Below are 26,080 nucleotides of genomic sequence, written 5' to 3' on the forward strand. Positions count from 1 at the left end.
CAGGAAATAAACATCACCTTTATTGATATACAGTAGCTCTGGAGTTTGGGAATGCGCTCTGGCAGGGCCTCCCCTCTCAGTCTGTCCAGCAGGGGGAGCTGCTAACACTCATCCTCCCCGAGCAAAGCAAACAAGTTCTGGCCGGCAAACTTCCCCCTTCTGGAGGGAACGGCCAGGCTAGGCCCGCTCTTCGATGCTGCGAGGGGCTCCTCCTCCTCGCCTTCTTCGTCAGCGTCCCGGTCTTTCTCTTCGTCCTCCTCTTCTCCCGAGCTGGAGATCTCGTCTTCCTCCTCTTCCTCCTCCTCGCCGGAGCTGGGCTTCCCATCCTGACGGTGAGCCTCTTGCAGGGAGGAGATCTCCGCTGTCTCCGGGTGACGTTCCCAGGCGGCTGCGGGAAGGGGGACGGGCGGGAGAGGGGGCTGTCAGTGGTGGTTTTGATCCACATCCTCAAGGCCAGAGAACTACACAGGAATCTAAAGCACTATTCTCCCCCGCCCACCCAAAAAAACATGTTTCTAGTCCTCAAGGTTGCAGGGAAATGCTTGAAAGTGTTTGAGTGATGCTTGGTGAGACCTCTGAAAGCCTGAAACTGGAGCGTGGGTGGTGTAGTACTATAAACCCCACGAATTTCACTGCTCGTTCTTTAGCTTCATCAGCCATTATCCCCCTTTCAATGTTTTCTTGGCATCCTTGAGGACTAGAACCTTGCGTTAAGGAACACAGAGACAGCAGAGATTTCTCACTATAGCGAATTCTAGGCTCCGTATCAAACGCTGTGCCTCCGTAGCACCATCTGCAAAAACCTTACACTCCCCTCCCCCTTTCCGGGTTTACAGGGCATGCAAAACCAGCAGCAATATTGCCTGTCCCTTCCTGTCCAGGCCCCACCCTGGCTGACCTCACTTCCTGCCTCCGCCGCACCTCCCTGCAGTCTCTGTTCCCATACCAATTCACCTCACTCGAACTGCGGAGTTTCGTCTCGCCCTGAAATAAAAAGACTGGGCGATGGAAGGAATTGCAGGCTTGGAGGCAGGCCTAATGTTTCTGTGGGAGTAGGATGGGAACCAGCCCGGAACCAGAAAGAAAGCTGCAGAGGCAGAGCTGGACAAGCAAGAGGGAAACAGCCTATGGCAGGGGTATTCAACCTGTGGTCCTCCAGATGTCCATGGACTACAATTCCCATGAGCCCCTGCCAGCATTTGCTGGCAGGGGCTCATGGGAACTGTAGTCCATGGACATCTGGAGGACCACAGGTTGACTACCCCTGGCCTATGGAACTGGAGGCTGTTGAAGTCAGATGGCCCACAGGCTACATATCACTTATTCACAATCCTGGCCTGTTGTCCTTGGGCCCAGTGGAATGCTGGGCAAGTTTCCCATAACCCCCTTCTCCGCAGTACCTTTGTGTGCAGCGTAGCCCGGGGGCCGCATGCAGAAGCAGAGGCGCCCGTCCACGGCCAGCCGCAGGAGGCTGTTGGCCGCCCGGTAGACGTCGTTGCGGGCTCCTTTGGCGGTCTTGTAGCCTCGTTTCTCGGCCCAGGCTGGAAAGCAGAAAGCAGCCAATCAGAGCGAGACTGAGACTCATGCTGGGCTTCCCCTTTCCCACTGCAGTCATTAATGCAGCTCTCCTTGTGCCGCCAGGCGTTTTTTTACCTTCGCAAACATCCCAAGCGCACCAGGGGGGTTCGGGCTTGCTGGGTTCCGCATCCGGATGCCGCAGCTTGAGCAAGGCCTGGACTGGGATTCGGACGGCCAGGTACCCCACGGAAGTGTAGGGTTCCTGGATCTGGGAAATGGGGTAGATACCAGCCAGGATCTAGGAAAAGGAGGAGGATACGTTGGGGTCAGACGCCTGCCGTTGTCTCTGTCACTTTGCCAGGTGCAGGCGAAAAAAGTAAAAAATAAAAATAAAATCAGAGTCCGGTGGCTCCTTTAAGACCAACAAAGATTCATTCAAGGCATGAGCTTTCGAGTGCAGGCACTCTTCCTCACTTGAAAGCTCACTCCTTGAATAAATCTTTGTTGGTCTTAAAGGTGCTACTGGACTCTGATTTTATTGTGCTACTTCAGACCAACATGGCTACTCATTTGAATCTAATAGTAAGAAGAACCAGCATGGTGTAGCGGTTAAGAGTGGAGGCCTCTCATCTAAAAAACTGGGTTTGATTCCCCACTCCTCCTCCACATGCAGCCTGCTGGATGACCTTGGGCCAGTCACAGCTCTCTTAGAACTCTCTCAAGTCCACCTACCTTAAAGGGTGGGTCTGTTGTGGGGAGAGGCAAGGAAAAGGTATTTGTGAGTGAAAAGTAGGGTATAAAGCCCCCAGCTTTACTGCTAATCCTAATATAAGAACCAACTCTTCTTCTTCTTCTAATAATACTTTCCCAAATATGGGCAGAGACCTCAGGAATGCCAAATCAGAAAGCCACCTTCAGCCCTTTCCCCGGTCTTCTGTCTCCACTCCCACACTCATTCTCAAGGCTCCCCAACAAGGGCTGCATCTGCCTTCCCTTCTTCGGCCCAGGGGGCCTCAGGGACCAAGGGTTGAGATTCAACAAAGAGTCCTGCATCTGAAATCCCTTCCTTGCCCCGAAGTTTGCTCAGCTGCTTAGAACAGGCCACTGGACAGACCGATGGAGCTGCCTTCTACCAAGCCAGGCCAAGGGGCCACAGGCCGGTCATTTCTCTCCTGACCGGTCAAGACACTGCAAGGTCACAGGCTCTACTACCTGGGATAGTTCCTGCAAGGGCCAGGGGTCAGCCTGGGGATGATGTAGCTCACCCGTGACCCTTTGACACTTGGTGACCGGACTCCATAACAAAGTGAAGGCTCAGGAGCAGGGATCCAGGCAGGAAAGAACCATCAGGGACAGAACTTTCAAATGCCCCGCCAAGGTCATCAGAAGGCTTTTCGACAGCCTGTCCATGAATTCGACTCTGGTCCCCCAAGAGTCGAAATTGTATATAATGCATGACTGTGTACATCAACCCGGGAAATGGTGGCTCGCCCTAATGAAAAGTACTGCGTTGCTAGTGCTCCTCGATTCCCGCCCCCCTGCTTAACAGGCCAACATGGCTGCCTTCCATTTTCACCAGCACGGCATTAGGGTCAGCAGGCCGTAGCGAGACTCGGGTTCAAATCCACACTCCGCAAAGTTGCACCTTTCTCAGTCCATTCACTTCAGTGGGCTGAGAAGAGTGTGACTCTACTTAGAAGTGCCCTGAGCATGACCTCATGCCAGTCACTCAAATCTTAGCTTCCACCACAGATTCCCATCTTATCTCCCCTGCCCTAGGATTTCTGGCTTTCAGCTCCTCCATCTCGGTACCCAATCCCTCCCCTGTCCCCGGTCTTTCCCTGCTACATTGTTGCCGGTGTTTTACCTGCTGCTGCCTGTCCACCAGAGAAGGGAAGATGAGCCCGGGGCAGTCGCAGAGCTTGACTGTGGGCGTCAGGAAGTAGGTCTGGAAGTACTTGGTGTGGCCCGGAGTGCGGGAGACGCTCACCACTTTGCGGCCCACCAGCCCGTTGATGAGGGAGGACTTGCCCACGTTGGGAAAGCCTACCAGGAAGGAGAGCAGAGCCACAGGAGGGCGGAGTTAGAATCCGGAATGCGTTTTGGGGCTCGGCCAATCAGGCCTTCCCCTCTGGAGAGCAGGCCTCTTTCGACAAACTTACATCTTCCCAAGCCAATGAGAACAAAGTTTGCCCAAGGGCTCCATATATTTCCTTTTCCTCAAAGGTTTCTTAAGAATGGAGCACAACACATCCATTCGTGTTTCTTTACTTCACTTTGATGTTGAGTTGTGTCTAATTTTTTTCTTGTCTAAAACTGTCAAAATCCTGCAGAATGCCTGTACTAAAATCAATGGGCTCAACACTGCCTGACTCTCCATAGGATCAGACGGCAATAGGCTCCCTTCCGTATGTACCTGTGAGCCAAGCACGGTCGTCTGTTGGTTATCCCACTGTTTAAAGCCAGCTTAGTGTAGCAGCAGCCTCTAACACGGAGAGCCGGGTTTGATTCCCCACACAGTGCATAAATTCTACCACTGACCTACAGTCATTTTATTTATTTGGACTTCTATTCCACCCCGTCTCAGCCAGTTCCCCCTTCCCTTTTCTCAAGGCTTAAACGTTCTGTGCCATCCAAAAGTACTGCTGCAAGTCAACAGCTATGAGAAGGACAGAGAGTTCTGACATAAATACGGTGGAGTTACGGGAATTTGACAAAAATCGTTTTTCCTCTCTGCTCTGACTGCCATCTTCATTTGCCAATAGACAGTGCAATACTACTCCCCGGTTGCTTTAACATTGTTCTTTATATCCCTAGTTCTTTTCCAAGAAGGATGTGGAAGTTATGTGCAGTAAATTTCCAGAGCAGCCCCGAATCACACCCTTCTAGGTCCACTGAAGTCTGCCTAGGACTGCACTGCTAATCAAGCTGATTTCTTTATGTGTTTGCGACAGTGTCCATCTCCACAATGGTTCCTAGCTAGGCTTGGCTTCCTCCCCACCAGCAGATGGCGCACTCACCCACACAGCCTACTGTCAGGATGCCATCCTTGTAGAGCTCCTGGGAGGGCTCCCCAGCCTCCATGGCCACATCCGTTTGGTGCTCCACTAGCACAGCGGCCCCATCGTCGTCTTCCTCCTCCTCCTCGGAGTCCTCGAGGGGCAGGCGAGCGCTGGCTGCATCCCGCTCGATTTTCTCCTTCCAGCTGCTCAGGTCAACTGAAGAGAAGCCACACGAGTGCAAACCAACACAAAAGAAAAGCACACAACCGGAAGGGTCAGATCCTGCAATCCATTCCAGAATCTAAGGACACGAGTGCACACTCGGAGAGGTGTGATCTCTTCCTAGGGGACAATCAGACACGCTGAAAAGTATGAAGAAAGAGTATTTTCTCTTTCTCCCAAGCCTTCGGGTTATCCAATAAAACTGATTGGCAGTCGATTCTGGGCAGAGAGAAGACAATGTTGCCAAGCTGCGGCCATTAATCCCTAGGAGAAATCGTAGTGGGGCCTGGCACGTCCTTCCAACATTTCAGCCGCAAGTGACACCTTCAGATGGTTTAACCATAGAGTTTTTGTAAAATGCTAAAGCATCCCCGTGTCACTTCTGGTTTTAACAGGAAGTGACGTCAGTGCTGCGGGGCGATGCTGGCATGTGCTCCCGCCTCAACCCCATTTCTGTTGGAAGTTGTGCTCTGTGCGATGTCTCTTGCATCAGCATTCTTCTCCCACAGCCCCTGAGCTTTCATAGGAGCTCCCCACCCACGTGGGCTCAAAAGGTGAAGCTGAGGAATGGGACTTCCTGAGCAGCCTTGAACTCCAGAGTCTCCTGCTGTTACAACACACTGAGCCTGGCTGACAAAAACAGAGTGAATCTCGGCCTATGGACACTTCCCCCCTGGCTCACCTCTTCCAGCCGTGATGCTTTCGCATGCGCTCAGTAACTGATCCGGGCCCATGGCTGTGCTCCATCCCTTTCGCCGCTTCCGTCGTTTCTTAAACACTGGCAAAGGGGAGGCAGAAGGATCAAGATTGGGCCAAGATTATTTACGTTTAAAACGATGAGATATGGGAGGAGTGTGGGAACTATTGAGGTGGGAACAGGCCCTCTGTACATCACACCTCGTAACAAGCTTATCTGCCACCATTTGGAAGGGAGGTTATACCAAAAAGAAGCAGATTGGTCCCAAGAGCTACTCAAGGATGACCAGACTTGAGTCGGGTTGCGTTCGGCTGGCGTCTGAATCGGCCATTCCGGCCTGCCGCAGCCAGCGCCTCGCCAGGGGGGGAGGGGAGTGTGTGCGTCCGCACACACTCCCCTCCCTCCCATGGCGCGGCACTGGCTGCTTCGGCCTGGAGCAGCCGATCCAGATGCCGCCGCACACAACCCTAGCTTTTAGCCTCTCTACAGAAAGCAAAATTCTGCGCCCAGTGGAAGGTTTGCCGGCGGGATGGTTTTAATGTAATTTATGTGAGGTAGTATATTATGTGACCCACCTCAAGATGGCTTGGCTGATAGCAGCAAGCAATAAATCCAATAATGACAATAATTAAAAAAAACATCTCTATTTTACCCCAAAATCCTGGACAAGAACCAATTTTATTTTCTGCACCCCTCCATCATGTTCTAAAATCTTAACGTTTGACCATGTCTAATTTTTATATCCTGCTCTGTGACCATACAAATCCATAAATGAATATGAAATGAACTCCTGCGGTAGCACAGGGGAAACAGGGCTGTAAAGCCAGGGCCAAGGAGGTAAGATCTCAGGAGCTCAAAAGGGGTGTCAGCGTGGAGGGAGAGACCAAACCAGCGTGTCTGGCTTCCATCACAAATTATACATATAGCTGTGGGGCTCGATGCTCGATGCCTGACATCTTAATTCCTCTTCCCAGCTCAGAAAACAGTCATTTAAGGGTGAGTGGGTTAAGGTTTAGGGCAGGGGTAGTCAACCTGTGGTCCTCCAGATGTCCATGGACTACAATTCCCACGAGCCCCTGCCAGCAAATGCTGGCAGAGGCTCATGGGAATTGTAGTCCATGGACATCTGGAGGACCACAGGTTGACTACCCCTGGTTTAGGGTACAAAAACCTTAGACCCGTCAGCCCCTCTAAACAAGGACTGCCTCCCCCGGCTTTGATGGCCTCCATGGCCCTGTCCAACTCTAAGATTCTGTGCTCTGCAAAAGCGTTCCGAGATCTCAGCAGAAAGCTCTCCCAGATCTCCAAGATCCTTTAACAACAGAGGTCAGAAACAGAACCTGCAGCTTGTAAGCAGCAGGGGATTTATTCTTCTCCTAATCCTCAATTCTTGATTTCCTTGCAAGGCTGTTTACAGAATTAAAGTTCAGAGACGGTCCTCCCAAGTGTGCTATCCTGGTATGTGGGTAACTATGGTCTTCCTGGTTCTTCTCCTCTCCTGCTCCTTACTGACTTTCTTGGGCCATTCAGAAGGCCACTGCAGACAGTACTTGAGCTGTGAAAGCCTGGTTCTGTAGCCCGAGGAATAAGCCTGTTATAATTTCTTTGCTGACTTTCTGACATAGAGCGGATGAGCGGCTTCTTGGATGGATAGTATTAATAATGCTGTAATACCACCTGCGGTCACTTGATGTCGCTATAGCGTTACTCTCTCTTTCCCGGTAATCGGGAGCCAGTCACTCTGGGACAAGTCAACAAGACCCCTGGATCTCAGCAGCTCTTCCCAACACATTATAGACTCCCTTTCCCCATCTGAGCACAAAGGCAAAGTAAGAGGCGGACATTCAGAATTCCTGTTATCCTGCTCAGTGTTATGGTGACACTTCTGACACGTTACCCCCAAATCACCACTATAACTATAATGAACAATACCTGCACTCGGATCCTGGTCTTGCTGCGGATAGGAAGTGAAACAGACCACGTGAACTTCCGGGAACCGACTCTTGAAGTAGTACTTCCAGGCTACTACCAGGCTGGGGGGCGCCAAGTCAATCTTGTTCAGCACCAGGATAATGTTTCTCTTCATCTGCTTGGTCACAAAGTCGTAGAGGGCTGGGGAAAAGTTGATCACCTGGGTAGGAGGGGCCGGGAAGGCAGAGGACAGCCAAGTTTCAGCCCTAATAATCTGGACTGGGAATGTGGGTTTCCGTCTAACAGACATGGGATTGGAATTAGGTGGCAAGGAGGGTCTTTTGGGGGACACCGCAGGCATTGTTGGCCTCTGACCAAATTCAACATGACACAGGCTATCGATTGGCTCCTGAAAAGTCTTGGTTCTTTTAACATTTTAACAAATAAGTTTTATTTAAAAGCAGTACACTGCTTCAAGCAGTAGCTGGACAAATACGTCTCTCCTGGGTGCTTTAGACCAGAGGTAGTCAACCTGTGATCCTCCAGATGTTCATGGACGACAATTTCCATGAGCCCCTGCCAGCGTTTGCTGGCAGGGGCTCATCGGAATTGTAGTTCATGAACATCTGGAGGACCACAGGTTGGCTACCCCTGCTTTAGACTGATCCTGCATTGAGCAGGGGGCTGGACTACATGGCCTGGCCAGCCCCTTCCAACTCTAGGATTCTATATTACAGAACTGTTATTTCTTAAAGCCATTAACACAGGACATTTTATAATACAAAAAAAAAAAGTGGAAAAAAACCAACCAAATATTTTTCTAGAAGACATGTTTTAGGAGGAGAGGGAAGAAAAGATCCATAATATTACAATTATAATAGAATTAGAACAAGACCCTCGCTCCTAAGGAAAGACCTCTGACTTGCTGCTGGGCAAGGGAGGAGAGATAGGGTATTAACTCCATAGGACAGCCATCGTTTAATGTATTGGGGATTTTGTGAGCTGGGTAATTCTTCGTTTTATTCTTTTATTGTAAACTGCTCCGCATCTTTGAGAGCAGTGGTATATAAGTCAAAATATAAATAAATAAATTGACATTTTATAACTCAGTTATTCCTTTCCATCTCATTTTACAGATTTATATAGTCAATATAGTCTAAGTTAGGACTCCCATTATCTTCTGAAGTCTGACGTTCATCTGTTGTGCATCAGATATGTAAGTTTTGCATATTCAGCCATTTTGTTTGACCAGTCCATAGGAGACAATATAATGTTAGAAAGAGAGAGGCCAGCTTTTCTAGTAACGTTCAGGAAGATGGACATGGCCAGTACAGCTCCCTTAAGCATTTCCCCTGCGTATTTTCAAGCGTAGACCCTCCATGTCAGTCACCTCTCATTCCCCAAGAGACTCACCGCAAAGCAACAACACATTAATCTGCTGCCTAAAAGTCTACTTTTTCTTTCTGTGGCTGGTTTACCAACATTGTCAGTCAGCTCGCTCCTTCTCTACATTGCTATAACCAAGCCAGAATTTTGGGCCAACGTGACCAAGGAGGCGGAAGGCCCACCATCGGCATGAAAGCAAAGCGTCCTTACCGGGTGCCGGATGTCTGTAATAAGCAGCACAATGTCTGACATCTCCAGGACACGCCAGAGCTGCCTCCACGTCTGCGAGAGAAGATTAGAAAAAGGCTTGAGGACGACGTCCCCTACTGACCCAATCAGTTTCTCAGCCTAGTCAGAACCCGTGTCCCTTCGAAGCCGGCGTTCTTCTCCCAACTTTTTCGAACCCTGACTTTTTCAAATGCCGATTCTGTGAACTTAACAACAGAAAAAAGAACCTATCCTAGGCCACAATAAACAATTTCAAAGTGAATGCAACTAAACGTGTCTAATCTCTTCTTTTTATTTGAACAACCAAAACGGCCTCCAGATTATAACCGTTTTCAAGACTGCCTTTTGACTAGACTGCCCCGTACCTGTGAGCCAAAGGCCACATATATATTATTTAAATCCTGCCAAGAAGAATTGATCCTATTGAAGGACTTCATTAGCAAACCAAAAACAACCACTGATGAAATCTTACTTGAAAACGGTTATAATCCGGAGGCCGTTTTGGTTGTTCAAACAAAAAGAAGAGATTAGACACGTTCAGTTGCATTCATTGTGAAGTTGTTTATTGTGGCCTAGGATAGGTTCTTTTTTCTGTTGTTGTACTCATTTTGAACCATCCTTTTTTTTCGTGGTGATGCTGTGAACTTAAGCAGATTGCAAGGGGGTAAGTGGGCAGAAGGGATTCTGTTGGTGATTGTCTCTTGTGACTCTTTCCTGCATGCCCAGGGAAAGGAGGATTGCCACTTTGCGATCGAGAGGCACATTTCTGCCAGGCCAGACTGGCCAAGGATTCGGGGGGGGGGCACATCATCTGGGCATGGAATTGGGGTCACTGTAGGTGGGCAGGTAGTTGTGAATCTCCTGCATTCTGCAGGGGGGTGGACTAGAGTAGCGATCCCCAACCTGTGGGCCACATGTGGTCCTTCGACTAATTGGAGGTGGGCCCCGAAGGACGCCTTCTCCCCCCCCCCCGGCCCTTTACTTCATCCCCCCCCCAGCCCTTTACAACACACTTTGGGTGTCCTTGTCTCCCATCACTCCCAGATGGGACTATCTCGTTGCAGAGAAACAAGCTCAGGGTTCCCATTGATTTGTCATTGTCATGAGTTAAAATGTCCATGAAAATAAAATGTTCCTGATGTTCATTGTTGTGGCGTGTCTGTATCTTATTTTGAAGGGATGTTTAAATATTACCATAGCAATCAGAGAGCACTAGGGCAGTGGTTGAGAGTAGAGGAGTAAACTACCCCCCCCCCCACCGGGCCTCAGTAAAAGGCGTTGAGTGGTCCCTAGCGAGTGGTCCCCGGTGATAAAAAGGTTGGGGACCACTGGACTAGATGACCCTTCCACCTCTATGGAATGCATGACTGCTCCATCACAAAGCTTAATTCCTGTCTGGTCTATCAGTTCCCACTCCTAGGGTTTCTTTCAGTGGCATTTTGTTGGGGGAAGAATCTGCAAACCAAGCCACAAGAGAAGAGATAACAAATGAGAGCAGGAAATAGTACTGTGATTCTTGTGAAGGTTCAAGGCGGTGGGAGGTTACAGTGGATGAGCGATAGGGTTGGGAGCGTCCTGCGTAGTGCAGCGGGTTGGATTAGATGACCCAGGAGGTCCCTTCCAACTCTATGATTCTAAGAAACAGGTGAGGAGACCACAGAGAGATGCCGAATGGAAACCAAAGCAATAGGCACCCAAAACTGCAGCCCTCAGGCTCTTGAAACCTCACCTCCAGGTTGTGCTCCAAGTAACTCAGCTGGCTGGGCTGGAATGTACTATAGATGTTCTCCAGATACTCCCGGAAACACTTCTCTTCTTGGGCCAGCAGCTGCTCTTTGGTCATGTGGTAATTCCAGCGTGGGCGCTTGGGAAAATCCAGCGCTGAGAGCAGAGGAAAGGTAAAAATCAGTCGGGAAAAGCAGCCAACATTCGGGAGGGAAACACCTGAAGCTGCCAGTCATAATAAATACTATCAAACTCGATCATCCCAAGTTAGATGGGCCAGTGGTGTGACCAGTGGTCTGCCGGGCTCTTTATTAGCGACTTTGACAGTGCTGTCCTCGGCCAGAACACAATCCTTCCCATCGCCCGAGATCTTTTAACTGGAGAAGGCAGGGATCCAATCGGGAAGCGCCTGGTTGTAACAAGCAAGCGCTCTGCCACTGAGCCATGGAAAGAGAGAGTGAGGCTGTAATATCCTACATCAGGTGTAGCTAACCTGTGGTCCTCCAGATATCCATGGACTACAATTCCCATGAGCCCCTGCCAGCAAATGCTGGCAGGGGCTCATGGGAATTGTAGTCCATGGACATCTGGAGGACCACAGGTTGACTACTCCTGTCCTACATCACTCGTTCCGTCAGCAGCTCTTCTACTCTGCACCATCTGAGCAACGTCAAAGTGACCAAGGGAGATGGAGACTTTACATCCCTGTACTTTGGCCCAGTCAAAGGAATGGGGAGAGGAAATGGAATTACGGAACTCTGGTAGGCTGAAGGGCACCGAGGAAGTGATGCAGTCACCACAGCTATTCCCGGCATAAAACTGAAGTGATTTTCAGTCCGTTTTCCCAGGGCCATGGAGTTCAGTCAAGAGGCACAGACAATAACAGCTTTCGGCGGAATACTGGAAATTCGGGTTTTACAAGAAGCTGGTGTTTTTCGGTCTCTGAAGGACCTCTGAAAGAAACGCCAAGCAGCCTCTCTTCAGAAGCCATAAACTGATAGGGAACTCTCAAGGTGTCTGAAAAGTCCCTTCTGATAAAGGGGGAAAAGGGGAGAGCAGATCAGGTCCTTTTCTGTGGTGGTTCTAGAGCAGCCCTTGTCAACCTTTTGACCATGGAGGAACAACTGAAATATTTTCCAGGCTTCGAGGAACCCCAGAAGTGGTGACAGGCCCCTTCAGAGAAGCGGTAGCAAAAGTAAGATGCGGGAACCAGTCAATCAATCAATCATTTATCGTTTCTGTTGTGGAGAAAGAGGTTAGGCCTGTAGAGCAACGGGGGAAGTGGGCTACAGTGATGTCAGCGGCCATCCGAATTTCTGAGAAAGGCCACATAACCCCTCAGGAGCTCTGCCCTAACCCCGAGGTTCCCCGAAACCCTGCTCCAGAGAACCAGCTAGTATCTGAGCCTCGTAGGCCACGTCAAAATGATAACAGTACTTTTTCTTACACGTCATTTCAAAGTATCGCTGATAAAGGGTCTCACTGCATTGTTCTGAAGACACAAAATATGGAAGCCTCCACAAGGAACACACCACTTGCTAAACACGTTTTGAAAAAAGACAGGCCGACATACAGGCCTGTGAGCAAGAAGGAGGGCCGGGGGGGAGGGGTGTCCTGTGGGAAAAACTTACATGAAAGTGTGGGACCCCAGGCTCCTCACGCTGGAGAACTCCATCAGTCAATGGTGGTAGAGCTCAATATTAACATTTGTGCTCTAATCAAAGAGTCTGAGTCTGTCCTATAAGGCAGTGGTCCCCAACCTTTTTATCACTGGGGACCGGTCAATTCTTGACAATTTTACTGAGGTCCCGGGGGGGGTAGTCTTTTGCCGAGGGACGTCACTGCCGCCTTAGCCCCTGCTCCACTTGCTTTCCCGCCGGCGACCCTGACTTCCCGCCACCCGCTGGGGCGGCCACTGGAGAGCACCAAAGGTGAGCTGGCGGCAGAGCAGCAGGGCAGCCCCCGAGGCAGCAGCCGGGGAGGAGGACAAGGAGGAGCCGGTACTGACTGATCCACCGACTGGTACCGGTCCCCGGACCGGGGGTTGGGGACCACTGCTATAAGGTTCATTTTCGGACTATCCAAAATGGGTGTTTCCACCTCCACTGGGCCAAAGTCTAATGGTCTCCAGACCAGGAGCAGTGGTGAGTGAAAGAGAGGGAGCTATTTTGCCACTTCTAGACACTGAATGAGACTTTCTAGGAACACCATCGCCAGAAGCCTCTTCTGCTCACCTGAACCTGTTTTGTACACGTCCTCTATATCCACCTCCATCTCAGCTTCTGGTGCCGGCTCCAGGACCTTTTCCCGGGCAATCTTCTTCCGCCGTTCCACGTCCTCTCTGCTCTCCCGCTCAAAGTGCAACCGATACCTGTTGGGGTGGGACGGGAACAGCAACGAAAGGAGATGAGGCAGTAATGGGCGGGGCCAGGTCGGAGGGACAGAAGCGGAACGCCCCGCCTTTTCTGCCCTTCTCCAAGAGCCTCTATAGTTGCTCCCCAATCAGCCCAGCGCTACCTGTTGGGATCGTAGCCATGCTCTCCTGGCTTGCGGACCTGAGGCTGCTGGTTGAGCTTGCGGACCTGGAGGGAGAAGGACTCGCTGTCCGACGTGTCAGTGTGGTCCTCGTGCCTGTCATGGCTGCCGCTCCGGCTGTTTGAGCTCGATCTCACGCCATCTTGGAAACCTGGGGGGGGGGGGGGGGTGGAGACAGCAAAGGGATAAACAAGGAGACTGTGAACAGTCCAATTCCAAGATGGCGGATCTCTTCGCCTTCCTCTGGTCTTACTCCTCATTTTCGGTGAGCGGCCCTGAATCTCCAGATGGAAAATTCCCAGGCCTTTAGGGAAATTTGATGCTGGTGCGATATGGTGCGTAGCTGATGTCTAGAAATTCGAGTCGTTCATCAAACTTGGCTGATTCCCTCTGAGAATCACTGTCCTTTCAGGACAAAGAGTTTGGGATTCTTCCTCCCATCCCCAGCCACAGGACCAGCCCCTAACCACCCAATCAGATGCAGGAGTAGAATAAAGCATTTTAGGACTCATGTCTTTCCCCAGAGCCATTTTATGAGGCCCTACTTGGCCCTCAGTCCACGTATAAATAAATAATAAATTGAATAAATAAATATCCATTCTTTCTCTGAATGCTGGCAACCACACTGTTCTGCTAGAGGGCCCTACAAGACAGAGTTGTTCCTCCAGGCCTATGGATGAGGCCCTGATGGCCCATCAAATACTGCTGAAACCGAAGGAAGATCTGCCCTCCAAGGATTTGACCCTCCCACCCAGTTTAAATTAGTTACTGGTGGCTATTATAGAAAATCATAGAGTTGAAAGGGACCTCCAGGGTCATAGAGTCCAGCCCTCTGCAGAATGCAGGAAATTCACAACCACCTGCCCACCACAGTGACCCCAATTCCATGCTCAATGATGCTCCTCCGCAAAAAAAAATCCCAGCGTCCCTGGCCTGTGTGTCCTGGAGGAAATTCACCTCCAACCCCAAAGTGACAATCAGCATTTCCCTGGGCATGAAAGAAAGGGCCACAAAAGCCAAGTTCTTTTAATTTCATAGGTATGTTCTGGGATTTTATGAAGAGATTTTATTCGGATGGATGGTCTATTTTAGGCTGTTACCTGCCCTGAAATTTTAAGCAAGGGTGGGTTACAAAAATATATTTTTAGTTTATTTAGAAGTCCAGACGACTCCCATTGCTGTGATCCCCCCAAATATGTTCTCTCGTTGGCGTTAGCCTCAACCCAGCAAAATGAAAGCCTCTTTTGCACAAGGAAGAGAACTGTCTTCCTAGGTCACAGTAAGGTCCATCTAGCCTTTCTACAGGGGTCAGAAAGATGCTTCCAGGAATGCCAGAAGCACAATAGTGTCCCTCCTTGTTTGCCCTCCAGAAACTGGTATTCAGAGGACTTGATAGCTCCATGGGTATTGCAGCCTTCGATAGACCCTCCAACAGTTTATCTGTACCCTTTTAAAAACAATCAAAGTCAATGGCCACCACCAGATTCCATTAAAGCAAATGCCCGAGATTCATGATGCATCATATGGGGGTCTTTTGGCTGCTTTAAGCCTACTGCCAATCAATTTAAGGGGACAACATGGAGATTCAATAGGTCTCCCTTTCCATCCTCACCACACTTTTTCAGTGAGTGGTTTGATTCCCCATTCCTCCTCCACATGAAGCCTGCTGGGTGACCTTGGGCCAGTCACAGTTCTCTCAGAACTCTCTCAGCCCCACCTAGCTCACAAGACGCCAGCTGTGGGGAGAGGGAGGCAACGGTACGCCACTCTGAGATACCTTGAGAAAAGCAGGGCATAAAAGCCAACTTTTTTCATAATTTCATAATCTCCATTGTTCTATGGCAAGACACTAAGCACTGAGAACAGAGTCGAGTTTTCCCTTTCTTTTTCTGCCCCAATAGAGTTGCTTTGGGGAAACTCAGCAGATTTATTTCTATATATTTTAACCCTCTTTTATCCCCAATGGGGGCTCAAAGTATCTCACAATATTGTTCTCCATCCATTGTTATTTATTTATTTAATTTATAGACTGCCGCGTCCAGTGAACTGGTGGTTAACAAGAAAACATCATAACAGTTTAAAACACCCCATAAAACAGGGGTCGTCAAACTGCAGCTCTCCAGGTGTCCATGGACTACAATTCCCAGGAGCCCCTGCCACGAATGCTGGCAGGGACTCCTGGGAATTGTAGTCCATGGACATCTGGAGGGCCTCAGTTTGACGACCCCTGCCATAAAACAATCATAAAATCCTCAAAAATTACAATTACAATTTTTATTGTCACAACCCCCATCTTCTAGGCTGAGAGACAGCAACTGGCCCAAGGTCACCTGGAGAGCTTCTACAGACAGAGTGAAAATTCAGCCCCTGAAGCCTAATCTGACACTCCAGTCAACTCACCACCATGGATTACTTTGGCTTAGCCAGACGGAGGGAATGATTCTCTCCCCTCATCCCATCCGAATTGGCTAGCAACCCTCCCGGTTGTCCTGTCTCTGAACTGTATAGCAGCTGTGCCTTGACACCTTTTTCCCCTGCCAAATTGTTGGCAACCAGCCCCGGGTCAGAACAGTAGTGAAGCCCTGTGTTTTAAGGCAGGGGGGGAAGTCAGGAATGAGAAATACACTTGGATTCTGCCCACGTTTCTGCACCGCATGCAGTTCGGTGAGATTCCTAGGACGCTGAAGGTGAACGGAAGCAGGGCAGAAGCAACTTTTGTCATGAATCAGGGCTATGGGAGCGTGATATTCAGTTCTGAAAGGAAAGGAGGGTCTATGGAGTGGTGGAGGGGGGGCCCAAGAGGATGGCAGCCCAGGCCGGCGGGTTCTACAAGCAGACGTGGCAACGGATCAGCCGCTGGACCTCGACAGACTGTGCATAAGGAATCTCTGTCAGAAAGAACCACAGGAGCATTGCTGATATTGGGGGAAGGGAGACACATGTATGACCGAGCAAGAAGGGGACTCCAGGAACGGGTGACTCACTGGACTGGAGGGCGGGGCGGCTTGCGTGCCCGCTATCAGCTGCCTCCAGCCCACGTCTGTCTGGCATGGTCCGGAGTGGCGGGGAAGGGGAGGGGTAAGGTGGATGGGCCTGAATCAAACAAACACACCAAAACATACACATCAACCATTTGCCTTCTCTGCAGGTGTTCACGGGGATGGCAGAAGACAGTGGTTCTCCTGGTAAATTCTGCAGTACCGATCCAAATGGATGCCGGAGGAGGGTACACCCGTCAGAGGAGGAACAAGGAATCAAACCCGGCTCTCCAGATTAGAAGCCGTCACTCTTAACCAGGGGTAATCAAACGGTGGCCCTCCAGATGTCCATGGACTACAATTCCCATGAGCCCCTGCCAGCGGTCGCTGGCAGGGGCTCATGGGAATTGTAGTCCATGGGCATCTGGAGGGCCACAGTTTGACTACCCCTGCTAACCACTACCCATCCAATGGGGGGGGGTGCTCCTTATTCCTTCCTTTAAAAAAACCCTGCAAGCAACTTTCCTGCTCACCACTGGCAAGAAAACCTCCCTTCCGGAAAAGGATATGCTAAATCCTGAGCTGTGCAGACTGCAGCTCATTCTCCAGTCGACGAAAGGGAATAAGAGACAGCCTCTACATTGCAGTCTGGTTTAACACAGTGTGGTACCAAGGAGACTGTGTAAAAGGCTCTTTTTCTCCCTTCAAGGACCACAGCCTGTTCTGCGGCTGAACTCAGGATACCCGACTCCCCGGCAGGTTCACCGTCAAGATTGAGGGGCGGCTCAGGGAAAGACGGTCAATGGACCATCGGCAACATGTATGGGAAGAAGGGAAAGGCAAAGAAGCAGGGGGATGCTGTCATTTAGGGCGGGGAACGTGGCTTAGCATTCAGGAGGTCCCAGGATTAGTCCCGACATCTCCGGGTGAAAGGGTCACGTAGCGGTAGGGTTGGATTACCACTGTCCGCCAGACGATGGGACGGAGATCAGCCCTCTCGGAGAAAGCGGATGAGTTCGAGAATGGAGTGGGCAGCATTGTACCCTGCTGAGGTCCCTTCCCTCAGGCTCCACCCTGAAACCTCCAGGGATTTCCCAACCTAGAGCAGGCAAACCCTAGCAGCAGGCGATGGGAACAACTTCTGCCCGATACCCTGGAGAGCTACCGCCATTCAAATCAGGCAAGGAAGGGTGTGATAGATTGAACGTCTGGCTGCTTCACACATCTTCTCAAGAACCGTACTGGCTGCAAACACCCTTGAAGCTGTGAGGCAGCCCTCTGTGTCTCCTCCCTCCCAAAGAGGCTGGCTGAGCCACACCGGTCCGTTTATCTGCCAGGAAGGCAGGAGGGTGAAAAGCCAGCCGGTCAAGCACCAGATGTCTGGCATTACCTTGAAGCGGAGGTGGTTTGACTTCAGCCTTACCAAGAGCCCCTAGAATTCCCGTGGCCTGCCTACAGACAGGAAATGGTCAAGGAGAAAGTGCGAAATCGTTCTCTCGTGGCTTTTAAAGTATTACCTGCCCAGCGATCCTGCATGTGTTCTTGCCCAGAGAATCCAGGCGATGCCCTTCCCGGATCGATCAGAGCTTCCTCTATTTCCCAAATTCTTAACTGGAATTCACCACAAAGTGGTCTCTGACCCAATTGCTTCACTTATAGTTTCACTAAATTGTCTGTGACTCATACTGCTCCTCTTACTGTTTCAGTCGATTTTAGGGCATCCTGTTTTCCCCCCTCCCCTCATTTAAAAATCAAAATGGAGAGGATAATGAGCAAGGGGGAAGCAGAAGGTTGCCAACTGGCCAGGGGGAAAAAGTGTCCCGTCCCTTCAACAGAGGTTTAAAACGCAGAAAAATCCCCTGAAGATCAAACTGCCAGCGTGGTGTAGTGGTTAAGTGGTGGACTCTAATCTGGAGAACCGGGTTTGATTCTTCACTCCAGCACACGCAGCCAGCTGGGGGACCTTGGGCCAGTCGCAGTCATGTTAGAACTGTTCATGGAGCAGTTCTCTCAGAGCTCTCCCAGCCCCACCTACCTCACAGGGAAGAAGAGAAGGCTGCTGTGAGGAGAGGAAGGGAAGGTGATTATAAGCTGCCTTGAGGCAGTGAAAAGTAGGGTATAAAAACCAACTCTTCTTTGTGGCGAGAGGAAGGGAAAGGTGTTTTTAAACGACTTTGGGAGTCCGTCGGGTTGGGAAAACCAGGGTATAAAAAAACAGCTGTTCTTTAAGAGGACAGCTAGGAGGACCAGTTTAATCCCAGAGCCTTCAGTGTCTCTAGTGAGGGGTGACTTCCCATGCAAGGCACCCAGTATGAATTATGTCAAGGAAAATGTGAACTGTACCAGGGTGCCACTGTAACCTTACACAGCCATCTGATTGGGAAATATTGGAGAAAATAAAGCCCTCTCTCTCCTTCTCTGTACACAAGAAGGTCCCTTTGCCTCTCAGGCACGAATCTTTGCTAATGAACTCTGCTTAGTACAACTGCAGAAACGTGGCTGACTAGATTTAGAAAGAAAAACCCTTAACTTTTCAGTAGTTGCTGTGTGGTCTATTTAAAGTTATTTTCAGAATCAGATTTCTTAAAAGGGTTACTAGACCAGTCATAACAACACTCCCCGATGGAAAGTAATAGAATCGCTAGGGTCATGTTCACAAGGACCAGTTACTGCAGTCCATCGAATGCCCTCTCAGGGCTTAACTCTTTGACTGCTGCATCCTTCACGCTTGGAAAACAAAATTTGAGGCCAGTGGCACCTTTAAGACCAGCAAAGATTTATTCAAGGCGGGAGCTTTCGTGTGCTTGCATACTAACTCAGACAATAGAACAGGAGTCATAAGTGTACAGATAGAAGGTAAAATTAGTAGCAAATCAGTAAACGGCATCACAACCTCCAAAATGTGCAGTATGATAATCCTTTGCTAGACAAGCAAACCAGTACCTTGGGTTCAATTGTCAAAACATTGGGGCAATAAAAATGTCAAGGTTAGTGATTAGCGGCAGACACTTTCCCAGGAGTCATTAAAGAAGTAATTAAAAGTGACTTGTTGCTAGCCCCATCCATCTCCACCCAAACATGGAGGCATCCCCACAAGTGATAAGTCATGCTGAGTTTGCTTGGGAAGGAATTGAAAGTGAGGAAGGAGTAGGAATTGAAAGTGAGGGATGAATAGCATTAACTGGTAATTGCTGGCTTTTATATTCTCAAAGGAGGAATGGACACTGGGAGGGGTGGCTGCTTTTTTATCCAAGTCATCTAGGTGCATCTTGAAACTTGTTCTGCACTCCGAGATCCAGCATGGTGCAGTGGTTAAAAGCAGCAGTGGAAAGCCAGGCTGATTGCCCACTCCTCCACATGCAGCCAGCTGGCTGACCTTGGGCCAGTCACAGTCATGTTAGAACTGCTCTCAGAGCAGTTCTCCCAGAGCTCTCTCAGCCCCACATACCTCAGGGAAAATGAGAAGACAGCTGTAAGGAGAGGAAGGGAAGGTGATTATAAACTCCTTCGAGATTCCTTTGGGCAGTGAAAAGTGGGGTATAAAAATAAACTCTTCTTCTCTCCCGAAGAGACTAAGCTAGACAGCCTCATCCAATTGCTAGGAAGGCTGGACAACTAGACCAAGTAGTGGTTGAGGCACCATGAAATCCACTTAGATGAAGAGTTGGTTCTTATATGCCGCTTTTCTCTACCCAAAGGAGTCTCAAAGTGGTTTACAATCCCCTTCCCTTTCCTCCCCCCACAACAGACACCCTGTGAGAGACGTGGGGCTGAGAGAGCCCTGATATCACTGCTCGGTCAGAACAGCTTTATCAGTGCTGGCTGCATGTGGGGGACCGCAGAATCATACCTGGCTCGCCAGATTAGAAGTTCACACTCCTAACCACTACACCAAGCTGGCTTTTAAATCTCAAACAGGCTTGAAGTTCCTTCCTTATACCTCTAAACATTGCTAACTGGTTCAGACAATGAATGTCTTGTTCCTTTTACCAGCATGGTGAAGTGGGTTAAGAGTGGCAGCCTCTAATCGAGACCATCGGGTTTGAATCCCCACTCCTCCTCCATTTGCAGCCAGCTGGGTGACCTTGGGCTAGCTGCAGTTCTCTCAGAGCTCTCTCAATCTCACCTACCCCACAGGGCATCTCTTGTAGGGAGAGGAAGGGTAGTCAATTATAAGTCGCACTGAGACTCCTTTGGGTACTAACAGGTGGGGCCCAAAAAACCCAGCTCTTCTTCATTATTTACCAATACACAGTGAAAAGAAGAGCACTTCTAGATCCATCTAGTCCAGCATGCTGTCTCACGCAATGGCCAATCATGTCCTCTGGAGGGCCAACAACAGAGCATAGAGGCTGAGGCCTTCCCCTGATATTGCCTCCTGGCTCTGGGATTGACTGCCTCTGAATGTGGCGGTTCCCTTCACTCGCCCCCATGCCTCTACTAAAGGGATGGGGCCTTTTTCTTCCAGGCCCATCAGCAACTCTGTCCCACTACTGAGCACAACAATGAGCAAAACATAGCCAAGAAGACCAGGGGACTTCCCGTGCTGTTCCCAGAACATGATCTTCCGGAGGGGTTTTTAAAAATCTCACATAGCCCTCTGCGAAAACGTACAGGAACATACAGGAACAACCCCACGGGGCCTGTTTACAGATGTTCTTGTGAATGACACAGCCTCAGTTAGCCACTTTCTCAATCAGGCAGCCCAGCTTGAAAGTACGGCCCAGAGAACATCTGACACCTTTTGCGCATGCAGCTGAGGAGATGGATTTCGCTGTCAGGCTTGCAGTCAGCATTGCTGTTATTATATTTTTTGCCAAGCAATTTTTAAGGGTCAGATCCAGCATGGCAAAGCAACGCGCTTTATTGTCCCTCCAAAATATCTGGATAAAGTTAACACCAGCGGGAGATCACAGACCTTGTGGCACCGTTTAAAGATTAATTTAGGTGGCGCGAGGTTTGGGTTTGGATCGAGTGGTTTGATGCTTCTGCTCCTGCATCTTACGAAAAAGTGTCCTTCTGCTGTCTGTTACCCTTGGGACCGATGAAGAAGGCAAGTGGAGGTACGTGTATTTTGATAAGCAATACAGCGAAGCAGGGGAGGAGGAGGAAGGAGGATTAACCCTCCCCCAGCTCTCCCCCAGCCCTGTACACCTAACATTTAGGTTGAAGAACACTGAGAAACCTATGCTCTTCCCTGCACTTAGTTTGGTCGGAAATACACGCTACCAAATGGGGAAACCGTTACCGTGTTCTTGTAATAATTAGCAAGATAATATAATCTGGGGTGTTATGTTCACTCCGGAGCTGCTGCCGAGGACCATCTTCCTTGCTAAATCAACAACAATATGCACCCCTGTCTGCCTTCAACATTCCCCTCCCACCCAAGCTCTCTGACCTGGGTGAAACCTTTGCCCCAGCTTGGTTGCCTGCTGAATTCTGAGCAGCATTATTTCAATGCCACATGATTCATATGAAGCTCTGGCGTCCTCCTGGCTGTCATCAAAACTCAGCACTTTTCTTTCAGAGTGTTTCCAGTCCACTTGGCACAGTGGCGGCGGCGGGAGCCTGAGCTGATCTCCCATCTCTCTCTCTCTCTTTCTCCCTGTCACAAAGAGTGTTTTATTTCATGCAAAAATCTCCCCTCGTTCACTTAAACGCAGCTACTCAAGGAGACCACCTTCGTCTTCCACTCTGTCCGCCAAAGTTGCCGCGGTCAACAAAACCTTCTCGAGAGCAGGAGAACGGTTCAATAGCCTGGATCCCATTAGCTATTTTTAAACACGACGGCATAGAAACAGACCGTGCGAGACTGGTATGAATGGTTGAGCGTCAACGCCGTTGTATGGGCAATGTGCTCCTACGCATGCCTACTTTCACTTGACCAAACTGGCATCTTTTTAAAAAAGATGCTGATTCCTTTAAGCCACGTATGCCTTTGCGTTTAAAATGGGGAGAACCCTCGTCCATCCGAGTATAAAGGCTGAAACGACCAGCATCCAACTCAGGGACAGAAGGATGGATCATGCCAGTTCTGCATAAAGGTGGTGGGGCAGGTGGGGAAGAGGCCCACGTGACATGACCCACCAAGCCGAGCACAGCCCACCAGTCAAGCACGGCAGCCCGCCCTGGCATGGCGAGAAGCAGAGCTGTTGATTACCTGGCCAGTCAAAACCAAAGGCTGGTTGAGCTCTGGATTCCTCTTGGCCATCATTAAATTGTGCAGACTTGGCGTGAATCATCTCCCACTGGTTCTCCGGGAAGCAAGCTCCCATGAAAGGTATTCAGGACTACAACTGGAACAGAATTGCTGAGCACAAACCTCCCTGGTTCAAGTGCTGTTTCTGTATCAATTCCTTCTCCCCTGACACCATTGAAGGTTGGCTACCACCATCCTCCATCTTTGCTCCACCACCTAGCCATATAGCTTTTGTCCAGGCAAGACTCAAGAGCCCCGGAAGAGGCTTTTTGATAGTCAAAGGGGACCCACTCCTCCCACTCAGTTGTTTGGATTTAACCCAGTACCTTGGAAGTAAACCTCGCTGAAGAAGCTCACACCTTGAATAAAACTTTATTGGTCTAAAACAGGGGTAGTCAAACTGCGGCCCGCCAGAGGTCCATGGACTACATTTCCCATGAGCCCCTGCCAGCGAACGCTGGCAGGGGCTCACGGGAATTGTAGTCCATGGACCTCCGGAGGGCCGCAGTTGACTACCCCTGGTCTAAAAGATGCCATTGGACAAACTTTGTTCTGACTAAAGCGAGACATACATTCTGGCAGGCTGGGACCCAATTGCCCGTATCTACCCAAAACCTCAAAGCTCAGCCAAATGCATAGAAAAGTATGAAACTCAAGCAGGATAAATATTTATCACCCCCCACCCTTCCAAAATATTCAGGCAGTGTGTTGTCACATTCTTCCAGGTACAGAGAGTGTACGTGCATATGGAGGATGTCCCATTTTCAGGTATCTTTGAGAAAGAGGCATTCCTTTATGGAGGAATTTAAGGGGGAGGAAAGAGAGGGTGATATAGTGCCCACTGCATTGCAGATGTTAGGAGTGCAAAGCAATTCAGCAAGCACCCCGATTGCTTTGCAGCGGAAGTATCAGCCTTCAAGCACGGGCGGAAAGGACCGAAGAAGTCATAACCCAGACACTGGAGTTCAGGGAATGAGACTCACACGGCACAAGATTTAAGAGGCCAAAACCAAGGAGTGTCTGATCTCTAGCTGTTTCAAGGACTTTCTCTCGTTTAGGTTTAATTCAATAGGAAAAGGTAGACTGTGTAAGGAAGGTGTTGAGAACTCTGCATACATGCGTGTAAATAATGGGGGAGCCTAATGGGTATACGTAAGAAACCCCCCCCCCCCGAAAAAAGAAGAAGTAACAGGGTCACCCTTTCTTTGGAAGCTGAGAAAGAAGACCAATTTAGAGTTATTTTCCAAACCTTTTAGGGAAAAGGAGACCAGATTCCTAAAATGTGTGAAAAAGCCTGGCCCATCCACCCACCCCCCTCCAGATGTTTTGAAGAGAAGCTAGGTGCCTTCTAGATGTTTTAGGCAAGGGGCTTGCCTCTCTGCACATGTCTCCTGTAGGATCCGGGTTCAACCCCTCTCCTCCCAAGTCAAGAAAGGAAGAGGTCACCCTCCCCCAGGTTTCAAGGAGAAGGAGGCCTCTCCCGTCCAGATGTTCTAGAAACTATCCTAAGTCCCGGGACTGATGAGAGTAAAGGACGCAGCCTTTCTCGCCTGCCCCAAACTACCATGACAGGAGCAGATGACATGGGTGGAAGAGAGAGAATTCAAAAGACAGTCAAGGTGGGAGTCCTCCAAGCCTTCTCCGGGGGGGGGGGAGAGGGTCTGCCTCTTTCCAGAGGTTCCCTGGCGGGGGAGGGGCTGCACCTCCTCCTCCGCCCCCTCCCTCCCGGCCCCGCCCCCTCACTCACCCTGCCGCTTTCGCTCCCGCTTGTCCTGCAGCTGTTTTTTCTTCTGCTTAGCGCTGAACGGCCTCTTCCGAGGCATGTCCTACCCCGGCTGCCGTCCCCCTCCTCCTGCTCCAACAGCACCGACTCGCAGCCCCGGGGAAGACAGGGGACGGGGCGGAGTCAGAAGAAGAATACCGCTCGGCGGGGAGAGGAAGAGCCAATGAGCGCGGAGCGAGGAGGCGGAGTCGGAAGGGAGGAGAGGCGGGGCTTGCGGCTCGCTAAAAGAATGCGGGCTCGTGACGTAAAGAGCGGGGAAAGACCACTGAGTGAGAGGGAAAGGGGGAGGGGGGGGCTGGACGGAACCAACGGGGATCGATGAAAATATGCGGGAGGAAAGAAGAATGCGACGTTCTTGGGAGGACGTTTGTGAGCTGTACCATTGCGAAGGCGCGTGGGGGGGGGGGGGTGAGACCCGAGTCCCCTCAGAGGAACCGGTCAGGTTGCACCATTTTGGAGGAGGGGTGCTCAGATGTTGCAGAATTAGTCCAATAGCTGTTTTATTACAAAGGAACTTCATGAACAGACTGGAAAGGGAAATTGCTGGAATGCAAGTTATTATAACACTCAGAAGAATGGGATTCCCTGGACTTAACAGGGATATTGGTTTCTTAACCCACTATATAGGTTAACCTGCATTTTTAACAATCCCTCAGGAAGGCCAAATGTGTGTTTTATTTTAATTTAGCTGTCATTTGGAATAATTGATTTGAGCAAGGAGATTGTACTGCATCCCAAGAAGGCATTGGTTTGGTACCTCACTACATATGCTACTGTACATTCTTAGCAATCCCTCAGAAAGGCCAAATATCAGGCAGGGGGCAGAAGGGCTAACTGTTGTCAGCAATTGATTATCTAGTTGTCTATTATTCTCTTAATGTAGACACATTTATTGAACCCAAGATGTTTCCCATGCAATTCACTCTTAAGTGAATTCAAACAAACCCCAATTGCTGTTTTTTACTATTTATCTCTGGAATTTGTTAACCATTTTCATTATGCTGTATATTAATTTATTCTCATACTTCGCCAATAAGTATGAACTGATTACTTTCATTCCATGACATTGTATCTGTGGAAGTGTGCATGTGCACACGAAAGCTTATATCGTGAATAAAACTTTGTTGGCCTTAAAAGTACATTGGACAATTACATTTGTTCGCATCTAAGCCTATTGGCATTGCTGGGGTTAATTTTGAATAGGCTTGCAAAGTAGACCTCCTTATGAGGGAAGGAGGCTTACCCAGCCTCCAGTGGTGGAATGGGTTGTCCTCTTTAGAAGTTAGGAAAGGGACCCCTGAATAGTCGCCCGGTTGGCAGCAAAAGTACCGAGAAGCCAAGGAAGGCACCACACAAACATGTGACAGCTATTTTCACTGATCGCATAGAAAACAGCACAGGAGTCTATTTGATACTTGCTGAGCATCATGAGAGATCATTCCCAATGAGTTAGCTTTTGAGTAGTCACAGAAATCTTGATCAGGCTGGTTATTTAAAAGAGTTTGATGAGAAAAATATGTTTTCAGAGCAAAAGTCTGCAATTATTTGCCCGCATTATAGGCAGGAGAATGAAGCACACCCAAGACCAATGCAGTCATTCTAGACCAGTTTGTCAAGAAGTCATTGTGTGTACTGGTTAGACTGACAGACTTTGGCTAAGGAAACCTAGCTCCCAATCTCCCTTTGCTCTGAAATTCACTGGGTGACCTTCGGTCAGTTATTCTCTGTTAAAACCTAACTCACAGGGTTGTTGTGATGATAAAATAGAGAGAGGGGTTATCCTGAGCTTCATGGGAAGTAGGTAGTAATAAATGAGAAGTGTAACTGAGTTCAGTCGAAGGTGTCTCCTGAGCTGAAAATCCAGTACATATTCTGAGTAAACACAGGGGCTGGCTG

The 26,080-nt window shown here is 49.6% G+C and overlaps 1 protein-coding gene across 1 annotated transcript; it reads right to left on the reverse strand.

Moving 5' to 3' along the window:
- On the reverse strand, positions 1–24,323 carry GNL1 (G protein nucleolar 1 (putative)). Its single transcript, XM_077324613.1, has 12 exons — positions 24,149–24,323; positions 13,207–13,375; positions 12,924–13,060; positions 10,694–10,845; positions 8,947–9,018; positions 7,372–7,570; positions 5,425–5,520; positions 4,539–4,736; positions 3,386–3,564; positions 1,654–1,816; positions 1,401–1,541; positions 1–388 (listed from the first exon to the last, which is right to left on the reverse strand). Exons 1-12 carry the CDS (start codon positions 24,222–24,224, stop codon positions 102–104), a joined length of 1,869 nt encoding a protein of 622 aa, XP_077180728.1. The 5' UTR covers positions 24,225–24,323; the 3' UTR covers positions 1–101.
- Between the last annotated feature and the right edge of the window lie 1,757 nt (positions 24,324–26,080).

The sequence above is a fragment of the Paroedura picta genome, chromosome 3 (genome assembly GCF_049243985.1).
Source record: "Paroedura picta isolate Pp20150507F chromosome 3, Ppicta_v3.0, whole genome shotgun sequence".
NCBI classification, from domain to species: Eukaryota; Metazoa; Chordata; class Lepidosauria; order Squamata; family Gekkonidae; genus Paroedura; species Paroedura picta.

Excerpts from the sequence above, each read along its gene's own strand:
- GNL1 (XM_077324613.1), bottom strand. The coding sequence starts at position 24,224 with ATGCCTCGGAAGAGGCCGTTCAGCGCTAAGCAGAAGAAAAAACAGCTG. Across the intron at positions 5,521-7,371 it reads AGACCAGGATCCGAGTGCAG|TGTTTAAGAAACGACGGAAG; the intron begins GTATTGTTCATT and ends CCCCTTTGCCAG. Across the intron at positions 4,737-5,424 it reads AAGCATCACGGCTGGAAGAG|TTGACCTGAGCAGCTGGAAG; the intron begins GTGAGCCAGGGG and ends GCTTCTCTTCAG.